The following is a 26,941-nucleotide window of genomic DNA, read 5'->3' as shown; positions in this document are numbered from 1 at the left end:
CTTCTGGAAGCGTGGGGTGCAATTTCTCCAGATTACCTCAACAAATTAACAGCTAGAATGCCAAAGGTCTGCAATGCTGTAATTGCTGCAAATGGAGGATTCTTTGACGAAAGCAAAGTTTGATGTAAAAAAAATCTTATTTCAAATACAAATAATTATTTCTAACCTTGTCAATGTCTTGACTCTATTTTCTATTCATTTCACAACATATGGTGGTGAATAAGTGTGACTTTTCATGGAAAACACAAAATTGTTTGGGTAATCCCAAACTTTTGAACGGTAGTGTATATAGTTACATATATTGTTATATAATACTCTTGTCATTGCCCTGATCTCAGAACCTGAGGTTGGTGCCCCGGCACTGCACTGTGACTGCCCACCACTCCAAAGATTTAGGATGGGTCAAATGCAGATGATGAATTTCCCCATGGGAATGAATAAAGTGCAACTTAACACAGGTCTAAGTGTGCATCTACTCAACACGTTTTGATAGCTGTAGTCTTCATTTAGCCAACTGACAACATGCTAGAGTGATGGCTACAAACCATAAGTTGCTCCAGTGATGAATTTTAACCCTAAATGTCTGCATGTGCTGCACTTTATCAAGTCAAGCGTTTCTCATTATACCTTGTCCCCACACTGCATGGGAAACTACATTTTCTGCATTAAAATAGCTACATGTTTCCTCCTAGTACTGTATTTGATCTGCAACAAGGTTCCTCTTTTGTATGGCAGCAGCTGCCCATGCAGGGTAGCTCATCATACACAGCCCTACTGCAACTGTGCCACACTACCGCTATTTGTAAATTCCAGTTGTGATGACAGAAGTACAATTTCCGCCCAGTTGTTAAACTATTTGCTGGTGGGGCTTTAGACTCGGTTTCAAATTCATGTCAGGATGGATAGAGGTATAAAAACAATCCCCTACCATCAAAGGTTTATACTGGTAGAACATAGTACTGGAGTACTAGTTTTTCATCTTAATATGTTACTGGAGAATCTGAAAAAATATTTCAACACAAAAAAAAGTGAACAATATCTTCCTTATATGAAATTTAAAAGTGGGAGTCTCTGGACCCCTGTGCATCTCCTTTACTAGCCGTATGGACAGCAGGCTTCAAAATGTTCATCAAGCTGAATGGCTCACCACCAGAGGCAGCTGAAGTGCTTATCATACAGGACAAGAATGAACTGGACAAGTTTGATGTATGAAGGCTGGGGGAGTGATCCAAACAAAGTCGCAGTTTGAAAACATGAAGAGCACCATAAGGTAACTGAACTCACTAAATACACCCATGTCAAATTCGGACAGAAATCACTCAGCAACAGAATATGAAAAAACTGGACCTGAAAACTTTCAAATATACTGAACATAAATCCCAAGACAATGAAAATGATATAGACCCTGAGACCCTGTGTTCTGCAAGAACACATACAGACATTATGACTACTACACAGAAGATCAGCTCAAAAGAACTGAACAATATCAATAATTCACTTTAACAGCAGGAACCTCAGTTCAAATGTTTCAGAGATCAATAATTGCTCAAGAAAACTGGTCAGGAAATCCACAGTAACTAGGACTTCTGGTGGAGTGATTAGGTGGCATGGTAGGATTTTAGAGCTCCCTGTCAATCGTTTAATAATTTGATAAAACAATGGTGCTTTTGTATCTACATCGCTCATTTTGTACAGTTGGGAACAAATAATCATTCTGGCAGTATATTTTTTTACGACTACGTTTTTTTGAGTACTACATTATAACTACACACTATACCTACTACACATGTCAAGGATGCTAACATGATGGCTAACACCACCTCGGACACTGTCCTTTTGGCAGTCTAAGGTCACAGGCACCAAAATACAATGTTGGTTAGCCTTTGAGATTTCATCCTGTCTCTCATATACAGTGCATCCGGAAAGTATTCACACCCCTTCACTTTCCCCACATTTTGTTATATTACAGCCTTATTCCAAAATGGATTAAATTCCTTCCTTTTCTCATCAATCTACACACAATACCCCATAATGACAAAATGAAAAAGGTTTTGTAGAAATTTTTGCAAATTTATTAAAAATAAAAAAAACTGAAATATTGCATGTACATAAGTATTCACACCCTTTACTCAGTACTTGGTTGAGGCACCCTTGGCAGCGATTACAGCCTCAAGTCTTCTTGGGTATGAAGCTACAAGCTTGGCACACCTATATTTGGGGTATTTCTCCCATTCTTCTCTGCAGATCCTCTCGAGCTCTGTAAGGTTAGATGGGGAGCGTCGCTGCACAGCTATTTTCAGGTCTTTCCAGAGATGTTCAATGGGGTTCAAGTCTGGGCTCTGGCTGGGCCACTCAAGGACATTCACAGACTTGTCCCAAAGCCACTCCTTCGTTGTCTTGGCTGTGTGCTTAGGGTCACTGTTGTGTTGAAAGGTAAACCTTGGCCCCAGTCTGAGGTCCTGAGCACTCTGGAGCAGGTTTTCATCAAGGATCTCTCTGTACTTTGCTCCATTCACCTTTCCCTCGATCCTGACTAGTCTCCCAGTCCCTGCCGCTGAAGAACATCCCCACAGCATGATGCTGCCACCACCATGCTTCACTGTAGGGATGGTATTAGCAAGGTGATGAGAGGTGCCTGGTTTCCTCCAGACGTGACGTTTGGCATTCAGGCCAAAGAGTTCAATCTTGGTTTCATTAGACCAGAGAATCTTGTTTCTCATGGTCTGAGAGTCCTTTAGGTGCTTTCTGGCAAACTCCAAGCGGGCTGTCATGTGCCTTTTACTGAGCAGAGGCTTCCGTCTGGCCACTATACCATGAAGGCCTGATTGGTGGAGTGCTGCAGAGATGGTTGTCCTTCTGGAAGGTTCTCCCATCTCCACAGAGGAACGCTGGAGCTCTGTCAGAGTAACCATTAGGTTCTTGGTCACCTCCCTGACCAAGGCCCTTCTCCCCCGATAGCTCAGTTTGGCTGGGCAGCCAGCTCTAGGAAGAGTCCTGGTGGATCCAAACTTCTTCCATTTATGAATGATGGAGACCACTGTGCTCTTTTGGGACCTTCAAAGCTGTCAAAGTTTTTTTGTACCCTTCCCCAGATCTGTGCCTCGATACAATCCTGTCTCGGAGGTCCACAGACAATTCCTTTGACTTCATGGCTTGGTTTCTGCTGCGACATGCACTGTCAACAGTGGGACCTTATATAGACAGGTGTGTGCCTTTCCAAATCATGTCTGATCAATTGAATTTACTACAGGTGGACTCCAATCAAGATGTAGAAACATCTCAAGGATGATCAGTGGAAACAGGATGAACCTGAGCTCAATTTTGGGTGTTATAGCAAAGGATGTGAATACTTATGTACATGCAATATTTCAGTTTTTTTATTTTTAATAAATTTGAAAAAATTTCTACAAAACCTTTTTCACTTTGTCATTATGGGGTATTGTATGTAGATTAATGAGAGAAAAAAGGAATTTAATCAATTTTGGAATAAGGCTGTAACATAACAAAATGTGGGGAAAGTGAAGGGGTGTGAATACTTTCCGGATGCACTGTATCTTTGCACTCACTTCTCTACTCAGCACTCCCTTGGGCTCACCCTATACCCAGATTTACTGATAACCCAATCATGTGAGTCTATTATGATTGGGAAACAATTTAGTCAGGCTTTCAAATTTAAAGATCTCCCTATTGGTACCCCAATTACAAAAAAAATCAGTCTTTTGTCCCGTCTATTTCTGATGGAGCCTTGAGATTTGAAGACCCAATGGAATATTCCCTTTGGAGGACCTATTTATTGATGACACTTTTGCATCTTTCGATCAGCTGTCTAAGAAGTTAAATTTACCTCAAAGTCACTTTTTGGATACTTGCAGATTCGTGATTTTAATTGTTTTCCCAGTTCTGCTTCCAAAGACCAATTTAGATGACATTCTTGAAATTAATCCTGCTGAGAAAGGGTATATCAGTAAATTTTATTATGCAATTAATACTTTTGGCAAAATACCACTTGAAACCCTAAAAAAAAAAAAAGATGGGAGAATGATATGGATATGTCCATTCCATAGGAAACTTGGGTTCTAGCAATTAAGAGGATACACTCCTCTATATGCACAAGACATGGTGTAATCCAATTCAAAGTAGTGGACCGCCTTCTTTGGTGCAAAGAAAAATTGGCTAAAACTAACCTAGATTTAGACCCAACATGTGACAGGTGCAAACAAGTCACTGCCAGTCTCTTCCATATGTTCTGGTCCTGCCCGAAACGAACTCAGTTCTGGCATTCTTTCTTTGAGGCCTTGGCTGCTGTTTTACATTTCCCACTTGAACCTTCTCATCTGAGTACCATTTTTGGGGTTGTTTCAGCTGGTGCACATTTAAATGCTACTCAGGCAAACCTGTTGGCATACAACACTCTATTAGCTAGTAGATTAATAGTTTCAAATGGAAGGAGGCTCCCCCTCCTACTTTTGCACGTTGATTTGTAGAGGTTATGCAGTCATTGAAATTGGAAAAGATCAGATATACCATGAGAGGGCTTATATCCAAATTCCACTCAACATGGAAGCCTTTTTTAGACTTTGTGGAGGAGTAAAAGCTATCAAGTTTAAGCGCGATAGCTTTTACTTCTATCGAGCGAGAAGTAAAAGCCTTCCTGTTTGTATCCAACAACTTTTTACAATGAGAGAAGGAAACTATAATTTAAGAGGGTTGTGTATTCTTGAAACATGTAAAGTGAGAACCAATGAAAAATACAGATGTGTTTCAGTTTTGGGAGTCAAGCTATGGAATGGTCTTAATGATGAGTTGAAATTGTGTAGCTTGCTGTTGAGTTTCAGAAAATCTTTAAAATGTAAAACAATTAAGGATTACAACTTAGTATACATTTTTCTTTTTTTTCTTCCTTTTGTAACTTTGATATTCTAGGTTAACTTAAGGCTGTATAGGATAGGCAACAATAAGCCTTGGGCTTCAGCCTATTCCTTTTTCGGTCATTGATTGATTGCGTTTTGTTGTGTGAAATGGACTGATATAAATACGTACGATGACGTTTTTTTTTTGTTTTTTTCTGTCTGTCGCATATGAACACAAATGTATGACCGAAATAAATCATTCACTCATTCATTCATTCATTCAGTTAGATGCTCGGTTGGTGGCTGGGGTTGATGGACTTACAGTCTAAATCTTAACCTTCTGTCGTCTATTCTCGTTTTGCTTATTTATCCCCCCCCTTTTCTCCCCAATTGTACCTGGTCAATCACCCTGCTCTCTGAGCCATCTTGGTTGCTGCTCCACCCCCTCTGTCAATCCAGGGAGGGCTGCAGACTACCACATGCTTCCTCCGATACATGTGGAATTGCCAGCCACTTATATTCACCTGACAGTGAGGAGTTTTGCCAGGGGGACGTAGCACGTGGGAGGATCACACTATTCCCCCCCAGTTCCCCCTCCCCCCCGAACAGGCGCCCCAACTGACCAGAGGAGGCGCTAGTGCAGCTACCAGGACACATACCCACATCTGGCTTCCCACCCGCAGACATGGCCAATTGTGTCTGTAGGGTTGCCCGACCAAGCCGGAGGTAGCACTGGGATTCGAACTGGTGATCCCCATGTTGGTAGGCAACGGAATAGACTGCTATGCTACCTGGACGCCCTAATTTACTTTTTTTTTTTTTTAGTTAATTTTCCCCCTTTTCGCATGTTCATTTAATTTATGGTTGTTATTTGTTTACTTTGTTAGTTTTTGTTATGGTTTAATTTAATTCATGCTGTTTCGGGTGGCATGCCAGGTGGGGTGGGAGTGTGGTGGGGAATTTTGAATGGGTCTGTCAGGAGGAGAGTGGGTGGGCAGCGGGGAGATGTTGTGGTTGTGGGTCCATTGTTTGATTGGGTTGCATTTGAAAATTGAAAATAAACCTTGTTTAAAAAAAGAAACTCGGTAATTGCAATATCTGAGACTTGGCTTAGTGAAGAACAGACAGACATGGGTGAGATTGAGGGATACGAACAGGATATAAATAAAAAGTGGGGGAGTTGCACTATACATCGATGAAAACTATAAATGGAAATCTGTCAGGAATATGTCAACTGTCTTGGGCAATATCATGGAATACATTACAGTTGAAATGGAGATGGAGAAATAAAAAAGTATTCTAATAAGCTGTGTATACAGAAAACCTGGATCTTGTATCGACACGTTTAAGGAAAAGCTACTGTAATTGTATAACAATACAAATAATAAGAAAATGGTCTGTTTGTGGGGATTTCAATATTGATCTACTAAACCCACAAGAACACAACACAACCACAGAATTCGTTAACTCAATGTACAGTACCAGCTTATATCCCTTATTAATAAACGACACAATTGATTGTCTGCCAGTCTTTGCAATCATACAGAGCTGTACTAGGACCAAGAATGACACCAAAACAATTAGATACAAATCAAGACACTATCAACTCCTTTAAACAAGACCTAATGAAACAAGACTGAAATAATGTCTATGGGGAAGATGTAGCTGTAGCCTATGACACATTTCTGCCCATAACAACTGCTCTCAATGGAAAAAAAAAGTCCTCTAGCAAAGAAAGTAGTGGAAGAAAAAATATGCAGTGAAACCGTGGCTAACAAAGGGAATATTAAATGCATGCAAAACAAAAATCTATGATATAAAGAATTCGTAGAGACAAGAACAGCAGAGGCCGAACACATAAGATATATATAAAAACAAACTAACATGAATTATGAGATGCAGCAAAAAGGAATACTACAGTAAATTACTGGAGGAAAACAAAAACAACATGAAAAATACATGGAAAATATTGAATGACACTATTAAAAATTTATCTGGAAAGGTAGGATACGCAAGCCATTTCCTTACAAAAAAACAAAAACAAAAAAACAACACAATCACAAATGATATGGCTTCAGCTGCAGATGAGTTCAATAGATTTTTTGCCGGTGTCAGTCCTGGTTTGGCTGGGTAGATTGCAAAGACTGGTAGTAGTGATGGTGTAGAAAGTAAAGATATATATGTTAAAGAAACAATATTTATAAGAGGGACTGACAAAAAAGAAATTATTGACACTGTAAAAACACTCAAGAGCAAGAAGTTTTTATGCTTGCTCAATAATCCAGGTAAGGAAATCACAGAAAGTTGAATTAGTTCATCTGGACACGTTTATTGAGAGAAACATTTCATCACTCATCTAAGTGACCGATGAAACGTTTCTCTCAATAAAGTCGTGTCCAGATGAACTGATTCAACTTTCTGTGATCAAGAGCAACAAGTCCATAGATTGGAATGGTATTGATGTCTCTACAGTTAAAGGATTATCGAATGTATAGCAAAACCCTTGACACATATCTGTAACCAGTCTCTACAAACTGGTGTACTCCAAAGAAAATGAAAAGTTACCATACCAATATATAAGACTGGACACTAACACATAGTCTCAAACTACAGACCTATTTCCCTGCTTCCACAGTTCTCTCAAATATTGGAAAAAAATATTCTACACAAGACTAGATGATTTTATCACACAACATAATGTACTGTATGAACAACAATATGGTTTTAGAGCTAACATAACAATTTCATTTGCACTCATAGAATTTGTAGAAGAAATTACAAAGGCAATAGAAAACAGAAAATGTGGCATGGGTATTTCTGGACTTTAAAAAAACATCTCACACTGTAGATCATGAGTTATTAATAAAAAAATTACAAAGATATGGTATCAGAGGGATAGCACTATAACCTAGTTACCTAGTTAACCTAGTTAGATACCTAGTTATCCAGTTACCTACAAAATAGATACCAATATGTCTAAATACAAAACTTCAAATCACAATTAGTGAAGGTTTGGTGTGGGGTGCCCCAGGGCTCAATGTTGGGACCATTGTTGTTCATATCGTACATAAGAATATGTACGATATATGTGACGTGTCAAAAACCCTGAAAGCCATTCTATTCACAGATTATGGAAACTATTCTACTAGTTTCTGCTGTGGAGACAACTTGGAACAACTCTTCAATATAGTGGAAAAGGAATTTAGCAGGGTAAAGAGTTTGTTTGATGCAAATAAATTAACACTGAATTTAAGCAAAATTTATAATCTTGAAATTTATAATCTTTGGGAATTGATCTACAAACTTAGCCAAGAAACTCATGATAAATGACGTAGAAATCAAACAAGTATCTGAAATTAAATTCCTCAGAGTATTAATAGACAACAAATTAAGTTGGAAGCCGCACATTAATTATATTAAAGCTAAAATATCCAAATCAATTGCATTACTGAACAAAGTCAAAGACCTACTAAATCAATCTTCCCTATATACATTGTATTGTTCATTCGTTCTCCCATAAATAACCCAGTGTGTGGATGTGCTGGGGAACACATACAAAACAAACACAGATCCAATCTTCAACCTCCAAAAAAGAGCTATCCATCCATCCATCCATTATCTAAATCGCTTATTCGACTTAGGGTCACGGGATGCTGGAGCCTATTCCATCAGTCATTGGGCGGCAGGTGGGGAGACACCCTGGACAGGTTGCCAGTCCCTCACAGGGCTGACACATTCTCACCTAGGAACAATTTAGTACAGCCAATTCACCTGACCTACATGTCTTTGGACTGTGGGAGGAAACCGGAGCCCTCAGAGGAAACCTACACAGACACAGGGAGAACATGCAAACTCCCCACAGAAGACAACCTGGGATGACCCCCAAGGTTGGACCACCCCGGGGCTCGGGGGCTCGGACCCAGGGCCTTCTTGCTGTGAGGTGACTGCGCTAACCACTGAGCCACTGTGAGAGCTATACAAATTGTAAATAAAACCACTTACAGAGAACCAACGCATCCACATTTTATCAAACTAAAGGCACTAAAATTTAAAGAGCTGGTTGACTTTAAAACTATTCAAATTACGTACAGAGTAATAAATCAACAATTACCTATTAGTATCTAAGGCTTGTTCCAACTGAGAGAACATAAACACAATTTGAGAGGAACCTGTGTATTAAAAAAAAAACCCAGTAAGGACAGATGCAAAGCATCACTGTGTTACAAGCAAGGGAGGTGGTTTGTGGAATAACTGCAGTGATGAGCTGAAAACATGTGGTACTTTATCTGAACTAAAAAGACTCTTCAGAAACAAAATATGAGATTGAACAGTTTTGGGTTTTTTTTTTGGTCCAAATGGGTTGATTTGTTTGAGTCGACTGAGATATCATGGACACTGATGGCTGTAAAGTGAATTTTCATTTTCTATTATCAATGTATGAATAGTATATGGGGGTAGGATTAGAAAAGTTCTCAACTTCTTACCACTTTTGAACATGATCAGTATTATCTGAGTTGCTCATTTGTCACTTAAATGTTGCTGATGATTTTGCTTGTTTATGTTTTTATTACTTGTTTGATTGACTGATTGACTGATATGCTTAAAGACTGAATTGAACGCTGTGAACAAGATGTTAAAGGAGGACAGCATTTCCTAACTAGTGAAGTAAAGGGCAGTCTCAATAATTTGTTCATTGTAGAGAATAAAAATGGTTACTGTGAGATAGATCAAGAAAACATGAACTGACCTGCTGCCTCTGGCTGTATGCTGGCTCCTGCTCCTGTCTCAAGAACTCTTCAATGGACACCAAACGCGTATTCTCTTGCTCCTCCTCTACTTCAGACTCTAGCGGGGAAGGATTGGGAGGCCGGAGGTGGTGAGTGTCCTGAGGGTTAAGGAGGTCTGTGATTGGGGCCTTGGGTGGTGTGGGGATGCGCTCAGGAGTACTGAGCTTGGCACTGGGATCCTCGAGGAACTCTGTGATGGATGGGAAAGGACGTATAGTTCCAGGGCTGTCTGTGTCTCTGTGCTGCGCCAACACTGCTGCTGGTGCTGGAACTGGTACTGAGGTGGTAGGTGAGGTCACATTAACCTGCGGACAAGAAAGAGACAGGTTCATTGCCAAACCGCTCAGTCAACTGTTTAACTTTAGAAAATGACATGCACCTAATGGTGAGTTCTACATCGAAGATTGGGAGAGTGAGGCTTACCACTGGGGTGATAGTGGAAGCTGCTGGTAATGTGGCCTCGCACACCACCAAGGCAGCGGTGGATGTGGGGTCAGCCCAGGCCTCCACATATGAGGCAGGTGGGAAAGGGACTTCCGCATGTAGTGCATGAGGAGGGTTGGCAGGAGCCTCCATTGTGAGGCTGATGGCGTGTGTGTCTTGTGGCAAAGTGTGGGGCAGCATGGAGACTTTGGCAGCAGAGTTCCCATAGGAGGGAGAAGAGGGCAGGATGGTAGAGTTTGTGGGAGCGCAGGGGAGGGCTGGCACAACTAGGGTGGCAGCAGCTGGGCCTGCCATGATGGCAGCCAGCTTGGTGGGCACATTGACTGGCAGAGAGTCACAGGACTCCCTATGTGCAGATGTGGTGCGGACGATGAGCTCCTGTGCTGCCTGCAGGGACTGGATCTGAGATGGACCCAGCAGGGCACTACCTGCTGTGGGGGATGATACTTCCAGCACCTTGGGGAAAAAGGTGGCACAGAACATTATTTAACATTTCCCACATAAACATTCTAAAGTGGAACAACAACCCCAAGAGAGACATTCATAAAATCTGCTCATCAAAATGCATTGCATATCCAGTGTCAATGCATTTGAGAGGTATACATATTTTGGATGGCAATAGAAATGTACTGTGGAAAAGCATCACTTAGATTTAAAATAATTACAGAGAAAGCAACATAAAACTCTATTCTTGCCTTTTTCTTGTCAGCATATATGGTGTATCCTGTGACACGGACCCCGTTGGAGGTCCCGGCAGCATCTATGGTGACAGGCAGCCAGCTGATGAGGGCAATCCCTGGGGAGGGGCCCTGCTCCAGCTGTACATCCAGAGGCGCATCAGGGGGACCTGGGACAGTGGGGATTAAGCATCATACCACAGCCAGTGGCATGCAAAAGATAAAGCCAAGCATGTTTTTCATATGATTCACTTGATCCCATATTAAAAAAAAAACACATCTACAGTGACCTTGCTAGGAATCATACATTTATGACCTGACTGCATAACAATTCTGCAAGACAAACACCTTGGCCAATACTTCTAAGGGAATATTCAGGGTTTTTAGAGGGTTATACTGTTGATCACTTGTCAAGCTCACTCTTAGGATATTGAAAAAGGATATTTCCCTTGAGAAATTTGAGTCAGTCCCGTTAGCATATGGAGTATTAATGTGGATCAATAGGGAATGAAAACACTGGTGTTGATAGAAGTCTTTTCAGGCGCACACTCATTTTTAGTATCATTACCATGACATGTAAGAAAATGAAATGTCTTGTGTATAATGTTGTAAACTGTAATTCCCTATCGATTCACGCTAGCATCCCCAGGCAGCACTCTAAGTGGAGGGGCTGTGTGTATGCCTTTGTATAACACAGCAGAATAACTGATGGCAGGGAAACACTTTCTTTTCAGCAGTTAGGTGTGTTGACAGCTTTGGAAAATTGCATACATCTTATAAAGCGAGAGTGTATGTTTGCATGTTCACTTAAAACTCCAAAAACCCAAGTAAAAAAATTTCATTTATTTGCGAAATTGAGTTTATTTTGTGGCGATTTGCAGCGGCGGCGGCCGATTTGCGGCGATTAATACACACATTGGCAAAGAAGCTTGATGAATGGATTGAAAATTATGACATTTGATAATTTTCATTAATAAGATTCATTTATTTGATATTCGTTTATCACAGGTATCATATCAAAAATGATCTTATATTTCACTATCAATTATATCGTAAAGATCACGTCGTGTTGGTTGTTTTGGTGAAATATTTTCCTTGGGCAACGCTGGGTACCTCTGCTAGTCTCTAATAAAACAACAACAAAAGTTCAGCATAAGTTCTCCACAGTGGGTTACTTGGAAGTGGAGCAAGTTGGCTTACTTTTGCACTGGAAATGCGGGACTTGTTGTAAACACTGGTGTAGAGGGGGACATGCAGAGAACAATATTCTGAGATCATCTGATTACCAATTTTTCAACGGAAGTAAGACGCTACAGACGTGAACCTTCTGTTCAACTGTACTGAAGGAGACATGGTCAAAGACGACCCGAAACAGTATTTACAGCGCATCGCGCTTCCTTACTGTGATGTATTTCCAAGTAAAACGCGATGTGAGGACGGGAAAAATGTAGGAAGGGATGTGATTTGATCCTTAAAGATTTGATTCAATCATGCAAAAAATTTCACGATACTGTTGGTTGGATTATTGCTTGCCCTCCAGCAAAGACATGATCACGCAATCACACAAACTTGGCTATATTAGTTAAGGTGATTAGATTTTGTTGTAAAACAAGTTATCCCAATTAGGATAAGCGGCTTGGAAAATGGTCGCATGAATTAAAAAACTGAATTTTTGTGATTTTTTTTTTGGCATAGGTTGTTGATTAGGTGCATAATATGATTGGGAAAATGAGCCAACAAGGTAAAAAAAGCCAATTTTCCTTTTACATTGTCTTTAATTGGTTTGACTATTGGGAATGGCTAAATGTATTTATGAAAAGGGGGAGGCTAACATGTGCATAGATGATTGCACGCCTGCATCTATGAGTTTGTTCCCTATGTGTCTATTTCTTCAAAGATTTCCTTCAATTCAGTAATTCTGCTTTATTACATGATTGAAGAGGTTCCCATCATAATTCTCATCATAATTCTTCCATAACTGGCAATCTTATTTTAAATGAATAGCTTTTTAGCTTAGCAGCCACATTGACCTCTGATCAGTGAATGAAAACATGAACAGAAAACACGAACAGAACATTGATTGGTCCAGCCATGTCTTCACTTTGCAGGACAAAATTAGCCACATGATGGTGGTTGGCTCAAATGCCAAAACCCTATTATACTTTCCCATTTGAAATAAAACTAAATCCTCCAAACTAAGATCTATAGGGTTCAGTCACCTACTGGTTTTGTTCTACAAGTCAAATGCTGTCTTATGGCAGCACTCGTGAAATTTGAAGCAGTAATTTACTCACAAAACGAATGTTCCCCTTATAAAATCACAAGCTTCAAAAAATTCAGACCATAGCCAAAGCGTCCAGGAGAATCTGGTTCACTTGGGCGCCATCTTTTTTTGTGTGGATTATTTCCCTTTTTCTGCCCAATTGCATCTGGCTAATTGCCTCACTCTTCCGAGCCATTCCGGTCACTGCTCCACTCCCTCTGCTGATCTGGGGAGGGCTGCAGACTACCACATGTCTCCTCTGATACATGTGCCAGCCACTTCTTTTCACCTGACAGTGAGGAGTTTTGCCAGGGGAGCGTTGCACGTGGAAGGATCACGCTATTTCCCCCCGAACAGGTGCCCTGACCGACCAGAGGAGGCGCTAGTGCAGCGACCAGGACACGTACCCAATCTGAACATGTGATTGGGTGGACTTTGTGATATGAAGACAACGGTGCTTCAATTGGCCAGTTTTACTGACAGCGTGACTTCGCAGGATCTTATGTTGTCAGTGCCACCATCTTAGCATTTCAAATGATCCTACTGTAAACTGATAGAGTGAACAGTCTACACTAGTTTAGACGGTCTCTGCTACAGTCAAGTCAATATTTTATTTGTATAGCCCAGTATCATAAATTACAAATTTGCCTCAGGGGGCTTTACAGCAACACAACATCCTGTCATTAGACCCTTGCATCAGATGCTCATGAGTGAAAAAAGCAGAAGTGCCAGTAAAACAATGCAAAAGCCAGGGGTAAACCAACCTACCATACGGACTAGAAGTAGAGAGAGAAAAAACACATGGAGTGTACATACGAGTGGGTGGGGGTTGATAGCAACAGTGCTATGGTGTAAGAAATCTGCGACTTTGTGCTGCAGTTTAAACTACGTTTAGACTCTCAACAATTAGCATCTTGTTGGCAACATGTTTTAGATGATTAAATCACCACCTCAAAATTCATATGCGTACTATCAAGACAGTATTTAACCTTGGGGGGGGGGTCGTTGCTTTTCCCCTGTGCTAATCAAGACCTTGTTCGACTAACTATTTTTTCAGAGGGAAAAACTGAGTGGGGTTTGGGACACTGACCCATCTTGTGACTACAGAAAATGACAGGCTGGGCCACTTGATAAATTTTTCAACCAAAGCAGTATTTTTTCTGTCATTAGTCAAACTCAAAGTCAAACTGACCAATGGGCTGCAGAGTGTTTAAATTGCTTAAGTATCGGGGCATATGGGTGGTGGGGCAGTCTATTCCGTTACCTACCAACACGAGGATTGCCAGTTCGAATCCCTGTGTTACCTCCGGCTTGGTCGGGCGTCCCTACAGACACAACTGGCCGTGTCCGCGGGTGGGAAGACGGATGTGGGTTCATGAATTTTATAAGTCCATTATAATTCTGTTTATCCTCTTTCAATGTTGTATTCTGTAACTTGTGCAACCACAACATCCATTGCACATTGTCTGTCTTGGGAGAGAGTGCTTTGAGTGGCTGTTGCAGCTATAAAACCGCTATAAAAAATGCAACTTGATTGATTAATTGATTGTGGGTATGTGTCCTGGTCACTGCACTAGCACCTCCTCTGGTCGGTCGGGGAGCCTGTTTGGGGGGGAGGGGGAACTGGAGGGAATAGCGTGATCCTCCCACGCGCTACGTCCTCCTGGTGAAACTCCTCACTGTCAGGTGAAAAGAAGCGGCTGGCGACTCCACATGTATCGGAGGCGGCACGTGGTAGTCTGCAGCCCTCTCCGGATCGGCAGAAGGGGTGGAGCAGCGACTGGGACGGCTCAGAAGAGCGGGGTAATCGGCCAGATACAATTGGGGAGAAAAAGGGGGAAAATCCAAAAAAACCCAAAACAAAACTGCTTCAGTACTGAGCAAGTTCACAGCAGCTGACTGCTGTTTACCAAGCTGCATAATAACCCTTTGGGGCAATAGCCAATAACGTCCACTGAAAGAGCTGTTTTTGGAACTAACACACTTAGAATGTTTTAAGAAGTGTCTGAAAACGCTCCCATTATGAAAAGACAATTGACCTTTCGCAAAGTACCGCCCCAGAACGGTGCTTGTCCAATCCCACCTTAGCAACGGTCCGTCAAGCTTTCAAACACACAACAAAATGCTGAAACGGTGTGCCTATGGGATCTGCAAATCAGATACTAGATATCTGAAAAGTTTGGAGGGGGTGTAATTTTCTTTCCCTTCCCCAAACCCAGAACGCAAGAAGTGCAATGTCAGCAATAGATTTGGCAGTATAGCAGACCCCATGGCCAGCTTAATCCATCCAGAATCAACAAAAATACCTGTCTGCTCCAAGCTAAGCTTGCTACTAGCTATTATTGATAGCTAATACAGCTAACGTGTTATTACTGTTACTTTTACCCACACAATGCGCTGATTTCTTCCTTCATGTTTTGGTGTTTTCCGGCTACTTCCTGGACAGTTCTAAAATGCTTGACAGGCATAGCAACAGTAACTAAGGGGGGCGGGACTTTGCGAAAGGTCAATTCCAGTACAACCAGTTGTCACAGTGATGGGCCTTTTTTTTGCATTTTCATTTGTGGGCTTCTCTCCAACTCGCTGTTGTCTGCCTGCAATATCTCATGCCTCACAGGATTATAGAGCGAGACTTCTGCTCCAGGTTCGAAACGCAGTGACATCTATATAATTCCATGACTGAAACTGTGGAGAAGGCTCTTTAAACTCCTCCGAGTCTGAGCCTGTTAGGCCAAAAAAGAACCCCTTTGGTGGACATTATTTGGCCAGCGCTATTGCCCTGAAGGTTTATATTGCAGTTTGGTGCACAGCAGTCGGCTGATGCTAGCCTGCTCAATACTGAATCAATTAAATGATTCTGTTAGCTATTACTCTATTTGACTCCTAACAACAAGAAAATAGGGCTTTTTTTTAAAATTGCCATTTTTCCTTTAAGAGCCATCAGACCGAAATACTTTTGTTGAATGGAATTTCAAAACGGAACTATATCTTTCAGTCTAATCATAACCTCCAACTGACTAAGGGTGCCATGATTCTTCTAAGGCTCAGTGAAGCGCTTGCATCAGTTTGTTCCTTGTTTAGAGTCTGCCTCAATCAGTACTTTTACAGCCACAATCTTCATGATTTATATATCATTATGACAGTTTTTATCCCTTGCGTTTTAGAACTCCAAATCATTAATGTTTTTTTTACTATCGAGTCAGACTTTCCTGTGAAAAATTATACGGCACCAAGGATTTTACGTTTTAGCCAAAGTATGCAGAAGATGCAGAAGAATAAGTCACAAGTTATTGTGGCTAACAAGAGGATATGGCAGATCAGGCTCATAGAGGACCTTTACCAAAACATACTACAATAGCTGAAACTCAGGTTCAGCCATGATTTTTTTGTTTGGTGGTCAGGTATGTGTTGGCATGAGAGCATTGTCGACTCATTTCCAATGGATCCCTGGGATTTGAGCTGGCTAAACACCAAAGAGTAGTTAAAATAAACAAAAGCAATGATCTTCAGGAGTGTAGCTTTCATAAATAGCCAGGCATGGCTGAATGCATAGCAAGTGTAGTCATCCCTTGCAGAATAACTGATGAAAAAAAAAAAAGTCTTGTGTACCCTGACCTACCATCAGCACGGTGAAGATGACAGTAGTGCTTGTCTAGTGTTTGCCCTGACCTGCCATCAGTGCGGGGAAGGTGACAGTAGTGCTTGTCTAGTGTTTGTTCTGACCCGCCATCAGTGTGGAGAAGATGACAGTAGTGCTTGTCTAGTGTTTGCCCTGACCTGCCATCAGTGAGGAGAAGGTGACAGTAGTGCTTGTCTAGTGTTTGCCCTGACCTGCCATCAGTGTGGAGATGACTGTGGCACTTATACTGTATGTGCACTGACCTGCACTCAGCGTGGTGAAGGTGATAGTGGCACTTTTGCGTTCGCGTCGCTCCACAGGCAGCTCCCACGGTGTGCGGTGGGGCCGTGCCTCAACCTTTACAGTGTAGTGCAGGCTGGGCATGAGGTTATTGAGGCACAGCGAGTAGCAGCCGGCCTTCACCAGCTCACACTCCTCCTCGTTCAAGGACACAATGTGCACATAGTTACTGTTGCTGGGCAGCCAGCTCAGGTTTGCGGAGGTGGCAGTGATTCGGTCCACTTGTAGCTGCGTAGGCGCCACACACACATCCCGCCCCACCAACATGGTGCAGTGCAGCTGGTCTGAGAGGCCCTTCTCTGTCAGGCTCTGCACTGACACGCGGTAGGCCTTGAGGTTTATATCCAGCCGCTCCAGCACTGCTTTGGTCTGGGCGCCAAAGGGCACATTGAGCCGCAGCTCCTGGTCAACATACACATTATAGCTCCACACGTTGCCCCAGCCGGCGGGCACCAGGGGAGGGTCCCAGCCGATGATGATGCTCTTGGCCAGCTGCTTGATGAGGGTGAGCTTACGTGGGTAAGGCACAGTGTCCACTCCCACCTCCTCCAAATCCAGGTCGAGACCGTTGGTGAGGGGGGCTGGGAAAGCAGAGGCTGACGCTGACTCTATGGGGACAGAAGCAGGGACAGAAGCTGCAGACTGCTCTGTCCTTTCTGAGGTGCTCAAGCCTGTGTGGAGGTGGTGCTGTTGGCTGGCACTGTGGAAGCTGCTGTCCAGCAGGGAGTTTTGGGACATGTCCCCTGCCTCTGGATGGTGAGCACTCATGACATCATCGTCAGAGACGTGCTCCACAAAGTTAGAGGGGACCAGCCCTCTCCGTCCGTCCATCAACTCACCTTAAAGAAGACACAGAAAAACCCTGAAAATTACAATAATACATTTTAGAGAATAAGAATATTAACATCTTAGAGGGTATGCTTACCTTCATAGAATCCATCATCATCCATGTCTCCATAAACATAGATGTATTCTCCAGCAGTTAGTGGTAGCTCTACCTCCGGGTTGTCATTAGGTCCATCGTATGGATTATAGCTGAAAAGAGAGAAGTTGCCAGACAGTTACTATTCATGACAAATACAGTGACATATTGAGTTAACAAGCACACCACACTTACCTGTATCTGGCAATAAAGACCTGAAGCTTGGCTGCTCCTCTGGTGGCTGTATAAGGTGCTGGGGCGACGTCAACGTCCAGCTCTTCTACTTCACTTGCTGTGTCCACCTGCAGAGGACATACAGAATGTGAGCTACCAGGACCAAAAAGTTTTCACATAGCCGTTTCATTTAATGCCTTCAAAAAAAATTATTTTTTTTCGAAACACGCCCTGTGCATCTATAAATAATGATTATTCTGCTTACTTCAGGGCAAAGTTCTGAGTGGGTGGGATCACTGACAAGCTTATTGGAAAGAAATTAGTGAGTTTACTAATTTCAAATTATTTTTTTCTTCCTTCTGATGAGTACAAAGTACACAGATGGAAAATATGTCGAGTCGAAGGATTTCCAAACATAGTATAAATACTAGAGAAGTGCACTTAGTAGAGTACATATCTCTGCCAGGAGTACACCCCCCCCCCTTTCTCCGGTATTTGAACTTGGGTGACAAACCACCTCTTTTTTTGCCTACCGGAAGAAGGCAACTACAGACAGAAAAAGCAGTGTTTTTCCTGCCATTATAAGACTTTTGCGCAGCACCCAAGTTGATTGAACAGGAAATATGGGAAAAAAAGTTGTTAATATGCAGCGGTCAAGCTAAAAAAGTAATTAATAAATACGTTTTGCCTGTCGTCTGTGGATGTGCAGACTCCTAGGCGGACCCTTGCACAAATGCGACCAACTCTGACATTAAATGCCAGAGACCAGGGTATCATAATTCAATAATCATAATATAAAATGAATGAAGATGAATGGCTGCTCTGCTGATTGACTCTCTTTCATGAAACAATGGAAAGAAAACATAGCTCAGCCATGGGAAATGTGTTATTGTCACTACTGAGATGATTTCCAGTTGTGACCGTGATTAATGCTACTCTTGAAATCGTATTTTTATAGCGGAGTTTTAACATTGGCGACTATGGCACTTCTGCGTGGCAGCGAGATGAGTAAGGCAAATTATTTTTGGCTCATCCAGCGTTCCTCCAGTTCTCCTGTGCTGAGATCCCCAGTGAATGATCTGCTGGCTTGCGAAATACGATTGGCTTCTGGTTTACTTTCAATACTCATACCATCCATCAATTATCCTAATCGCTTATCCTAATTAGGGTTGCGGGATGCCGGAGCCCATCCCAGCAGCCATCGGGCGGCAGGCGGGGAAAACACCCTGGACAGGCCAACAGTCCATCACAGGGCCGACACATTCACACCTAGGGACAATTTGTTATGGCCGATTCACCTGACCTACATGTCTTTGGACTGTGGGAGGAAACCGGAGCACCCGGAGGAAACCTACGCAGACACGGGGAGAACATTCACACTCCATACAGAGGATGACCTGGGATGATCCCCAAGGTTGGACAATCCCGGGGTTCGAACCCTGGATCTTCTTGCTGTGAGGCAACCACGCTAATCACTGCGCCCCCATGCCATAGATAATATTAAGACATAAATTACCTTGTTTTATATTAGATTTGTTACTCTAATATATAATGTTTTGGTTTTGACACTGTCGCTGCCTGATCCGACTCAGCCGTAGATGTGAGTTGCGCGTGCACACAGTTGACTTGGGCAGCAACAGAGAGCAGTGTTGGTCGAGCGAGCTAGAGAGTGACTGGAGAGAGGTAGCGTCAATGCCCAACAAATGTCAACAAACGTTTTTCGAAGGTTTTGAATCACGACAAATATGATCGGTTATTCAACATAGTCATAACTGTGCACAAAAAAACTTAGGCTGATAGGTTCAGTAGTTTGCGAGATCAGCCACGGGCACACACACATACAACCAAATGCAATATCCCCTCCAGACTACCGCCCAGCGGAGATGAAAACACAATAAGAAAGGCTGTATATTTATAGCACACTACCTTTTTAAGGATAATCACAACTACAACAACCTTCATAATCCACAGTAGGCATTGGATTATCTCGCTAAATATGAGCTTTATAGAACTGTAGGCAGACAGGCTGAGCGACTACACGAAAGGTTAGTGACCTGCCTTCAGTAAGAGACCAAACACTGAAGCTGTCTGGGCACACAGCTCGGCGACAGTTTTCTTGAAATTATTGCAACGACTCCAGTTTGTCTCCATCGTACGGTGTGAGCAGAGAGAGTTTGGGCATTCACAGCGATGCTCTGCATTGTCATGTAAATCCAGATACTTCCTATGACTGTGCAGGCCCTTCTTGGTAATCTCGACGAGTAAGCTTCCCTTCTACAGAGAAAGTAGCAGGGAGCCGGTTAACAGTCTGACTCTGATGAGTATCAATAAGGGGAACGAGATAGCAACACAACTCATTCAATTTACTGTCTTTGCTAAAAATAATGGAGACCATATAATTTTGGACTAGACAAGAATTGCGGGGCGCCCTGGTGGCTCACCTGGTACAACGTGTACCAAATAAGGCTGAGTTCCTTACTGCAGCAGCCTGGGTTCGAATCTGAACCGGGCCCTTTGCTGCATGTCATCCAATCTCCTTCCCCTGCCTTTCCTGTCTCTTGCTTGACTATATCAAATAAAGGCGGAAAATGCAACAACAAAAAAAAGACAATAACTGCAATCTTTTAAGTTATGGATCTCTGAGACCCAACAGGAGACATGGAGACAAGTGGCCAACATTGAGCAAGATCATTTTGTTTGAGCTCGAAACTAATATATATAGTATATATATATATATAGTGCATCCGGAAAGTATTCACACCCCTTCACTTTCCCCACATTTTGTTATGTTACAGCCTTATTCCAAAATGGATGAAATTCCTTTTTTTCTCATCAATCTACATACAATACCCCATAATGACAAAGTGAAAAAGGTTTTGTAGAAATTTTTGCAAACTTATTAAAAATAAAAAACTGAAATATTGCATGTACATAAGTATTCACACCCTTTGCTATGACACTCAAAATTGAGCTCAGGTTCATCCTGTGTCCACTGGTCATCCTTGAGATGTTTCTACATCTTGGAGTCCACCTGTAGTAAATTCAATTGATCAGACATGATTTGGAAAGGCACACACCTGTCTATATAAGGTCCCACTGTTGACAGTGCATGTCAGAGCAGAAACCAAGCCAGTACAAAAAAATTTCTACAGCTTTGAAGGTCCCGAAGAGCACAGTGGTCTCCATCATTCGTAAATGGAAGAAGTTTGGATCCACCAGGACTCTTCCTAGAGCTGGCTGCCAAGCCAATCGGAGAAATTGGGGGAGAAGGGCCTTGGTCAGGGAGGTGACCAAGAACCTGATGGTCACTCTGACAGAGCTCCAGCGTTCCTCTGTGGAGATGGGAGAACCTTCCAGAAGGACAACCATCTCTGCAGCACTCCACCAATCAGGCCTTTATGGTAGAGTGGCCAGACGGAAGCCTCGGCTCAGTAAAAGGCACATGACAGCCCGCTTGGAGTTTGCCAGAAAGCATCTAAAGGACTCTCGGACCACGACAAACAAGATTCTCTGGTCCGATGAAACCAAGATTCAACTCTTTGGCCTGAATGCCAAACGTCACGTCTGGAGGAAACCAGGCACCTCTCATCACCTTGCTAATACCATCCCTACAGTGAAGCATGGTGGTGGCAGCATCATGCTGTGAGGATGTTTTTCAGCAGCAGGAACTGGGAGACTAGTCAGGATCGAGGGAAAGATGAATGGAGCAAAGTACAGAGAGATCCTTGATGAAATCCTGCTCCAGAGCGCTCAGGACCTCAGACTGGGGCGAAGGTTTACATTTCAACACGACAACGACCCTAAGCACACAGCCAAGACAACGAAGGAGTGGCTTCGGGACAAGTCTGTGAATGTCCTTGAGTGGCCCAGCCAGAGCCCAGACTTGAACCCTATTGAACATCTCTGGAAAGACCTGAAAATAGCTGTGCAGCGACGCTCCCCATCTAACCTTACAGAGCTCGAGAAGATCTGCAGAGAAGAATGGGAGAAATACCCCAAATATAGGTGTGCCGAGCTTGTAGCTTCATAACCAAGAAGACTTGAGGCTGTAATCGCTGCCAAGGTTGCCTCAACCAAGTACTGAGTAAAGGGTGTGATTACTTATGTACATGCAATATTTCAGTTTTTTATTTTTAACAAATTTGCAAAAATTTCTACAAAACCTTTTTTGCTTTGTCATTATGGGGTATTGTGTGTAGATTGATGAGAAAAAAAGGAATTTAATCAATTTTGAAATAAGGCTGTAACATAACAAAATGTGGGGAAAGTGAAGGGGTGTGAATACTTTCTGGATGCACTGTATATATATATAAAACTTCATTAAATGGAATGCTCAATGGTAGGGAAAGTGCTCAACAAACAAGGAGCAAATCACTGGATTTTATATAAATATATATATATATATATATGTATATATATGTATGTATATATGTGTATGTGTGTGTGTGTGCGCGCACGCTTGTGTGTGTGTGTATATATATATATATATATATATATATATATATATATATATATATATATATATATATTTATTTTTCCAATGCCAGACTCCAATGATAGTGCCCCGTCAGAGACGGAGACTGGGGAGGTGGTGGACAGTCTGATGGGGAAACAGGTTGAGTATATCAAAGAGGATGGAGGGAAGAGGACTGGCATGGTCATCCACCAAGTGAAGGCTAAGTCCTCTTTCTACTTCATCAAGTTCGATGACGACTTTCTCATAAATGTGTACGACCATTATCAGACCACTGCCAGATAAATGTGTTCTTAAAACGAATTGGACAACCAAAGAACACCCAATCAATGCCCTGCGAACTGTTCAAATTAAACCCAACATACAAATGGGCTCCAAACAGTGTGGCCGAATTTAATAATGCAATTAGTCCTACAGAGATCACTAACCTCATTAAGAGATTTCTTCTAACACCATCCCATCCAAACTCAGATAACAATTAGCAGCTGATGAGTACGCGACACACAAAACAAGCCTTTACTGCTATGTATTAAAAGTTTTTGGTGATACTTTCTATGAAGCTTGCATCTATAACACCCATATTTTCCTATAATGTGCATTATTACAATGACTCACGGCTATGGCTGAAGACTGTGAAATAGCACTGAAGTTTCATTATGCATCTCTACAAAACTTCAGCAAAACCAGTTGGCTATGATGCATTATGACATTTGACAGATAAACAGGCTAATGATGACATATTTACAATGCCTAAATCCGTTCTAAATTGACAATGTATCAGGAAGGTGGTTATGAGGTGTTGTGAGGGCGTATACATGGTTATAATGAATCTTACAATGACTTATAGCTACACTTATAGGGCGTTATAGATGCTTATAGGGTGGTATACATGCAAGCTTCATAAAAAGTGTTACCAAGTTTTTCTCTCTCTCACAAACACACACACACACACACACACACACACACACACATATATATAAAACTTTGTTAAAGAAACACTCAACGGTAGGGAAAGTGCTCAACAAATAAGGAGCAAAATAATCCAGTAATAATAATTACTAATATACTAATAATCCAATGTGGATTATATATATATATATTCTCCCATGTGACTATCTACAATTGGAATCACAATACATTGTGTTATTTTTAAAGTCGGTACCTCATGAGTTGGGCTGGATTTGTGGGGACTAAGGTAGGTGTCGGATTTGGGGGTGAGATGCGTAGTATCTGACTTGCTAGAGCTGGAAGCTGACTTGCTGACGCTGATGGTGGGCAACTCTCGGTGCTTGGTGATGGGAGAGCGCTCCACCCTGGAGAGCCCTGCAGCATGGGGGGTGGCCCCCATTCGCAGCGCGGCTGCCACATCTAGTAGAAGGGAGAAAGGGAGGACAGTAAATTCCCCATTACTGCATCTTTCTCTGGTAAATTGGCTCAGTCTGTGAGCCGATAGGTGGGGGACATCAGCAGTTGACATCCAGGAGCTGAAGGTTGAAGCTGGCTGATTAAATAGTGGAGTGAAATCCTCTGTGTCCATCTGTCCCAGTTCAGAGATCACTTACCCGGTGGCAACGTGTGTCACACCAGCACTGGTAAAGTAAGGGGCTTAGCGCTTTCCACAGCCTATGGGCTACACATTACCCTTACTTGCTCACCTCAGCCCTTGAGCAGTGACCTTCATGTGACTGTGTATATTACAGATGGACCTAACAGGCTCTGTGAGAGTGAAGGCTGCTTAGTCCTGACTGTGACCATGGAGGTGAAAACAAAGTGCTCCTCTGAAAAGGCCTGACACATCGAATGAATAACAAAGAATTCAAGAGTACCAGGTGGACCTCTCCTCCCAGGGCATGGGGGAATGTCACACCCCTCCAGACTCCAGAAGGCTATGTCAACCAGAGACTTCATATCCCAAGGGCAACCAGAGGCTAAAACATAAGCAGTACACAAACTTGTTTGTGGGAAAAGGTTGATTAACAGATGTAAACGCAGGTGAATTCATGGATAGCTGGCTATATACTGCAGCAGGGATTTGCATTGTCTTACTTCAAAAGCAGGTGTAGTCACGGTTACATTCTAGAAGGTTCTCGGGGTCAAAAATACAATTATTCTGTAGTTCTTAATGTGGAAAGTTCTCAAACAAGAGGTGAAGAGAATCAACAGATTTGAATGCAATTTTAATGCAGGGAAACCTTAGCTTGGTCAGTGAAAAATATGTAAGTGTTGACCGCTCCAATACATTTTGGCTTCTGCCATAACCATGAAACAGAAGTAGACAATGATGTTTAGTGGATGAAAGAGCAGAGACATGGTAGACATGTGTATTTAAAAACAAACATTAGCAATGATGTGGGGATTGATGTGGCTAAGTCACCTAAAATCCAGACTGAGAAACATCTTAATATAGGGGACTATACACTGAGCATAAATCAGTGTATAGTCCCCCTAATACAAATGCTACTGGGGGGTGTCTGGGTGGCGTAGCAGTCTATTCCATTGCCTACCAACATGGGGGATCACCAGATAAAATCCCCGTGTTGCCTCTGGCTTGGTCAGGGCGTCCCTACAGACTGCGGGTGGGAAGCCGGATGTGGGTATATGTCCTGGTCGTTGCACTAGCACCTCCTCTGATCGGTCGGGGTGCCTGTTCAGGGGGAAGGGGAACTGGGGGGAATGGCGTGATTGTCCCACGCGCTACGTCCCCCTGGTGAAACTCCTCACTGTCAGGTGAAAAGAAGCGGCTGGCAACTCCACATGTATCGGGGGAGGCATGTGGTAGTCTGCAGCCTTCGCTGGACCAGCAGAGGGGGTGGACCAGAGATCGGGATGGCTCATAAGAGTGGGGGTAGTTGGCCGGATGCAATTGGGAAGAAAAAGGGAGAAAAAAAAACAAAACTAAAACAAATGCCACTGGGGCCAAAGGAGTCCCTTACAGACCAACAGACAAAAAAAAGTAGAAGAGACTGAGCCTAATATAGTTTACTGACATTAATTTTATCAACTTGCTTAATCCTTGGAGTATATTTTGGGCAGAAGGCAGGGAGACACCTTTAATAGTTGGTATCCAATTGCAGCACCAAGGCATAGATACATAACCATCTCCCCTCTCATTCTTACCTATGGGCAATTTAAATCCTCCAATTCATCCAACACAAGTGAACTTGGAATGTGGGAGAAAACCCATGCAAACATGTGGAGAACATGTAAGCTCCACACAGAAGGGCTGAGATCAAGTATAATGAGGTGACAGATTTTTCAGTTCTGACTATTGATGAGAAAATGGCAATGCGGAACTCTATTCACGAAACCAAAGGAGACATGAAGAGGATTCAGACCCTATTCATACCTTAAAGGATCATTAAGGATCCATCCATTATCTGAACCACTTATCCTGCTCTCAGGCTCGCGGGGATGCTGGAGCCTATTCCAGCAGTCATTGGGCAGCAGGCGGGGAGACACCCTGGACAGGCCACCAGACCATCACAGGGCCGACATACACACACACACATTCATACCTAGGGACAATTTAGTACGGCTGATTCACCTGACCTACATGTCTTTGGACTGTGGGAGGAAACCGGAGCCCCCTGGAGGAAATCCACGCAGACACGGGGAGAACATGCAAACACACAGAGGACGACCCGGGACGACCCACCAAGGTTGGACTACCCTGGGGCTCGAACCCGGGACCTTCAAGCTGTGAGGTGACCGCGCTAACAACTGCGGCACCATGCCTCCCCCATTAAGGACCCAAATAACTTTAATTCCTTGTTTCCTTTTTATTATTAATTTATTTATTTCTGAATTTTTTCCCTTTTTTCCTCCAAATTCGGTGGCCAATTGATCCCTATTTTAATTCAAAACCCACCCTCGTACTGCATGCGTTCGCCAACTGCATCTCTCCGGCCGGCAGTCTCGAAGGAGACGCCTCCCCAATTTCGCGACAAGGCGACTCCAGGCCGAACCACTGATTTTTCCGACACACCCAGAGAGGCATTCATGTGACGAACACAAGCCGACTCCGCCCCCCTCCCGAAGACAGCGTTGCCAATTACTGCTGCTTCATTGAGTCCGGCCATAGTCGGATCTGACACTTGTTTCCTTTGAATGGCCCTTTTCACTACTGTTAGAACTCGGACCTGCAAAGCCTAACTTTGCATAAGGAGTCAACATCTCTTTTCTTGATGAGATTTCAGCTGAACTGATAGGATTCAAGAATATGAAAAAAATACACTTAGGCAACTGGAAAAAATAAAGAACTATGCTCAAAACAAAATTTTTGAAAATGAATTACAATGTTATTGCAGTCACTCATATGGATCACCCTCTTTGTCTTTACTTTTGATTTCCCAAACCTTTATTTCTAAATGATCATATTCTTTGTTATGGGGACTCGTCCTTGAAAGTAAAACTAATCTCGGTGCATAGATA

General features: G+C 42.6%; 1 protein-coding gene across 1 annotated transcript in view; it reads right to left on the bottom strand.

The window, feature by feature from the left end:
• The window catches only part of LOC130116431 (peripheral-type benzodiazepine receptor-associated protein 1-like), a 118,098-nt gene that overhangs the window by 12,997 nt on the left and 78,160 nt on the right, over positions 1–26,941 (bottom strand). The window contains exons 15-23 of the mRNA XM_056284341.1: positions 25,607–25,609; positions 24,346–24,438; positions 23,673–23,878; positions 18,058–18,164; positions 17,866–17,975; positions 16,904–17,779; positions 10,777–10,928; positions 10,061–10,537; positions 9,598–9,942 (exon numbers count right to left, since the gene is read on the bottom strand). Of these exons, the coding sequence (XP_056140316.1) occupies positions 9,598–9,942; positions 10,061–10,537; positions 10,777–10,928; positions 16,904–17,779; positions 17,866–17,975; positions 18,058–18,164; positions 23,673–23,878; positions 24,346–24,438; positions 25,607–25,609 (2,369 nt within the window). The remainder of the gene's footprint in view (positions 1–9,597; positions 9,943–10,060; positions 10,538–10,776; positions 10,929–16,903; positions 17,780–17,865; positions 17,976–18,057; positions 18,165–23,672; positions 23,879–24,345; positions 24,439–25,606; positions 25,610–26,941) is intronic.

The sequence above is a fragment of the Lampris incognitus genome, chromosome 8 (genome assembly GCF_029633865.1).
Source record: "Lampris incognitus isolate fLamInc1 chromosome 8, fLamInc1.hap2, whole genome shotgun sequence".
In the NCBI taxonomy this organism is placed as follows: Eukaryota; Metazoa; Chordata; class Actinopteri; order Lampriformes; family Lampridae; genus Lampris; species Lampris incognitus.
The sequence above is the reverse complement of the archived record's forward strand: the minus strand, read 5'-3'. Positions and strand labels throughout refer to the sequence as shown.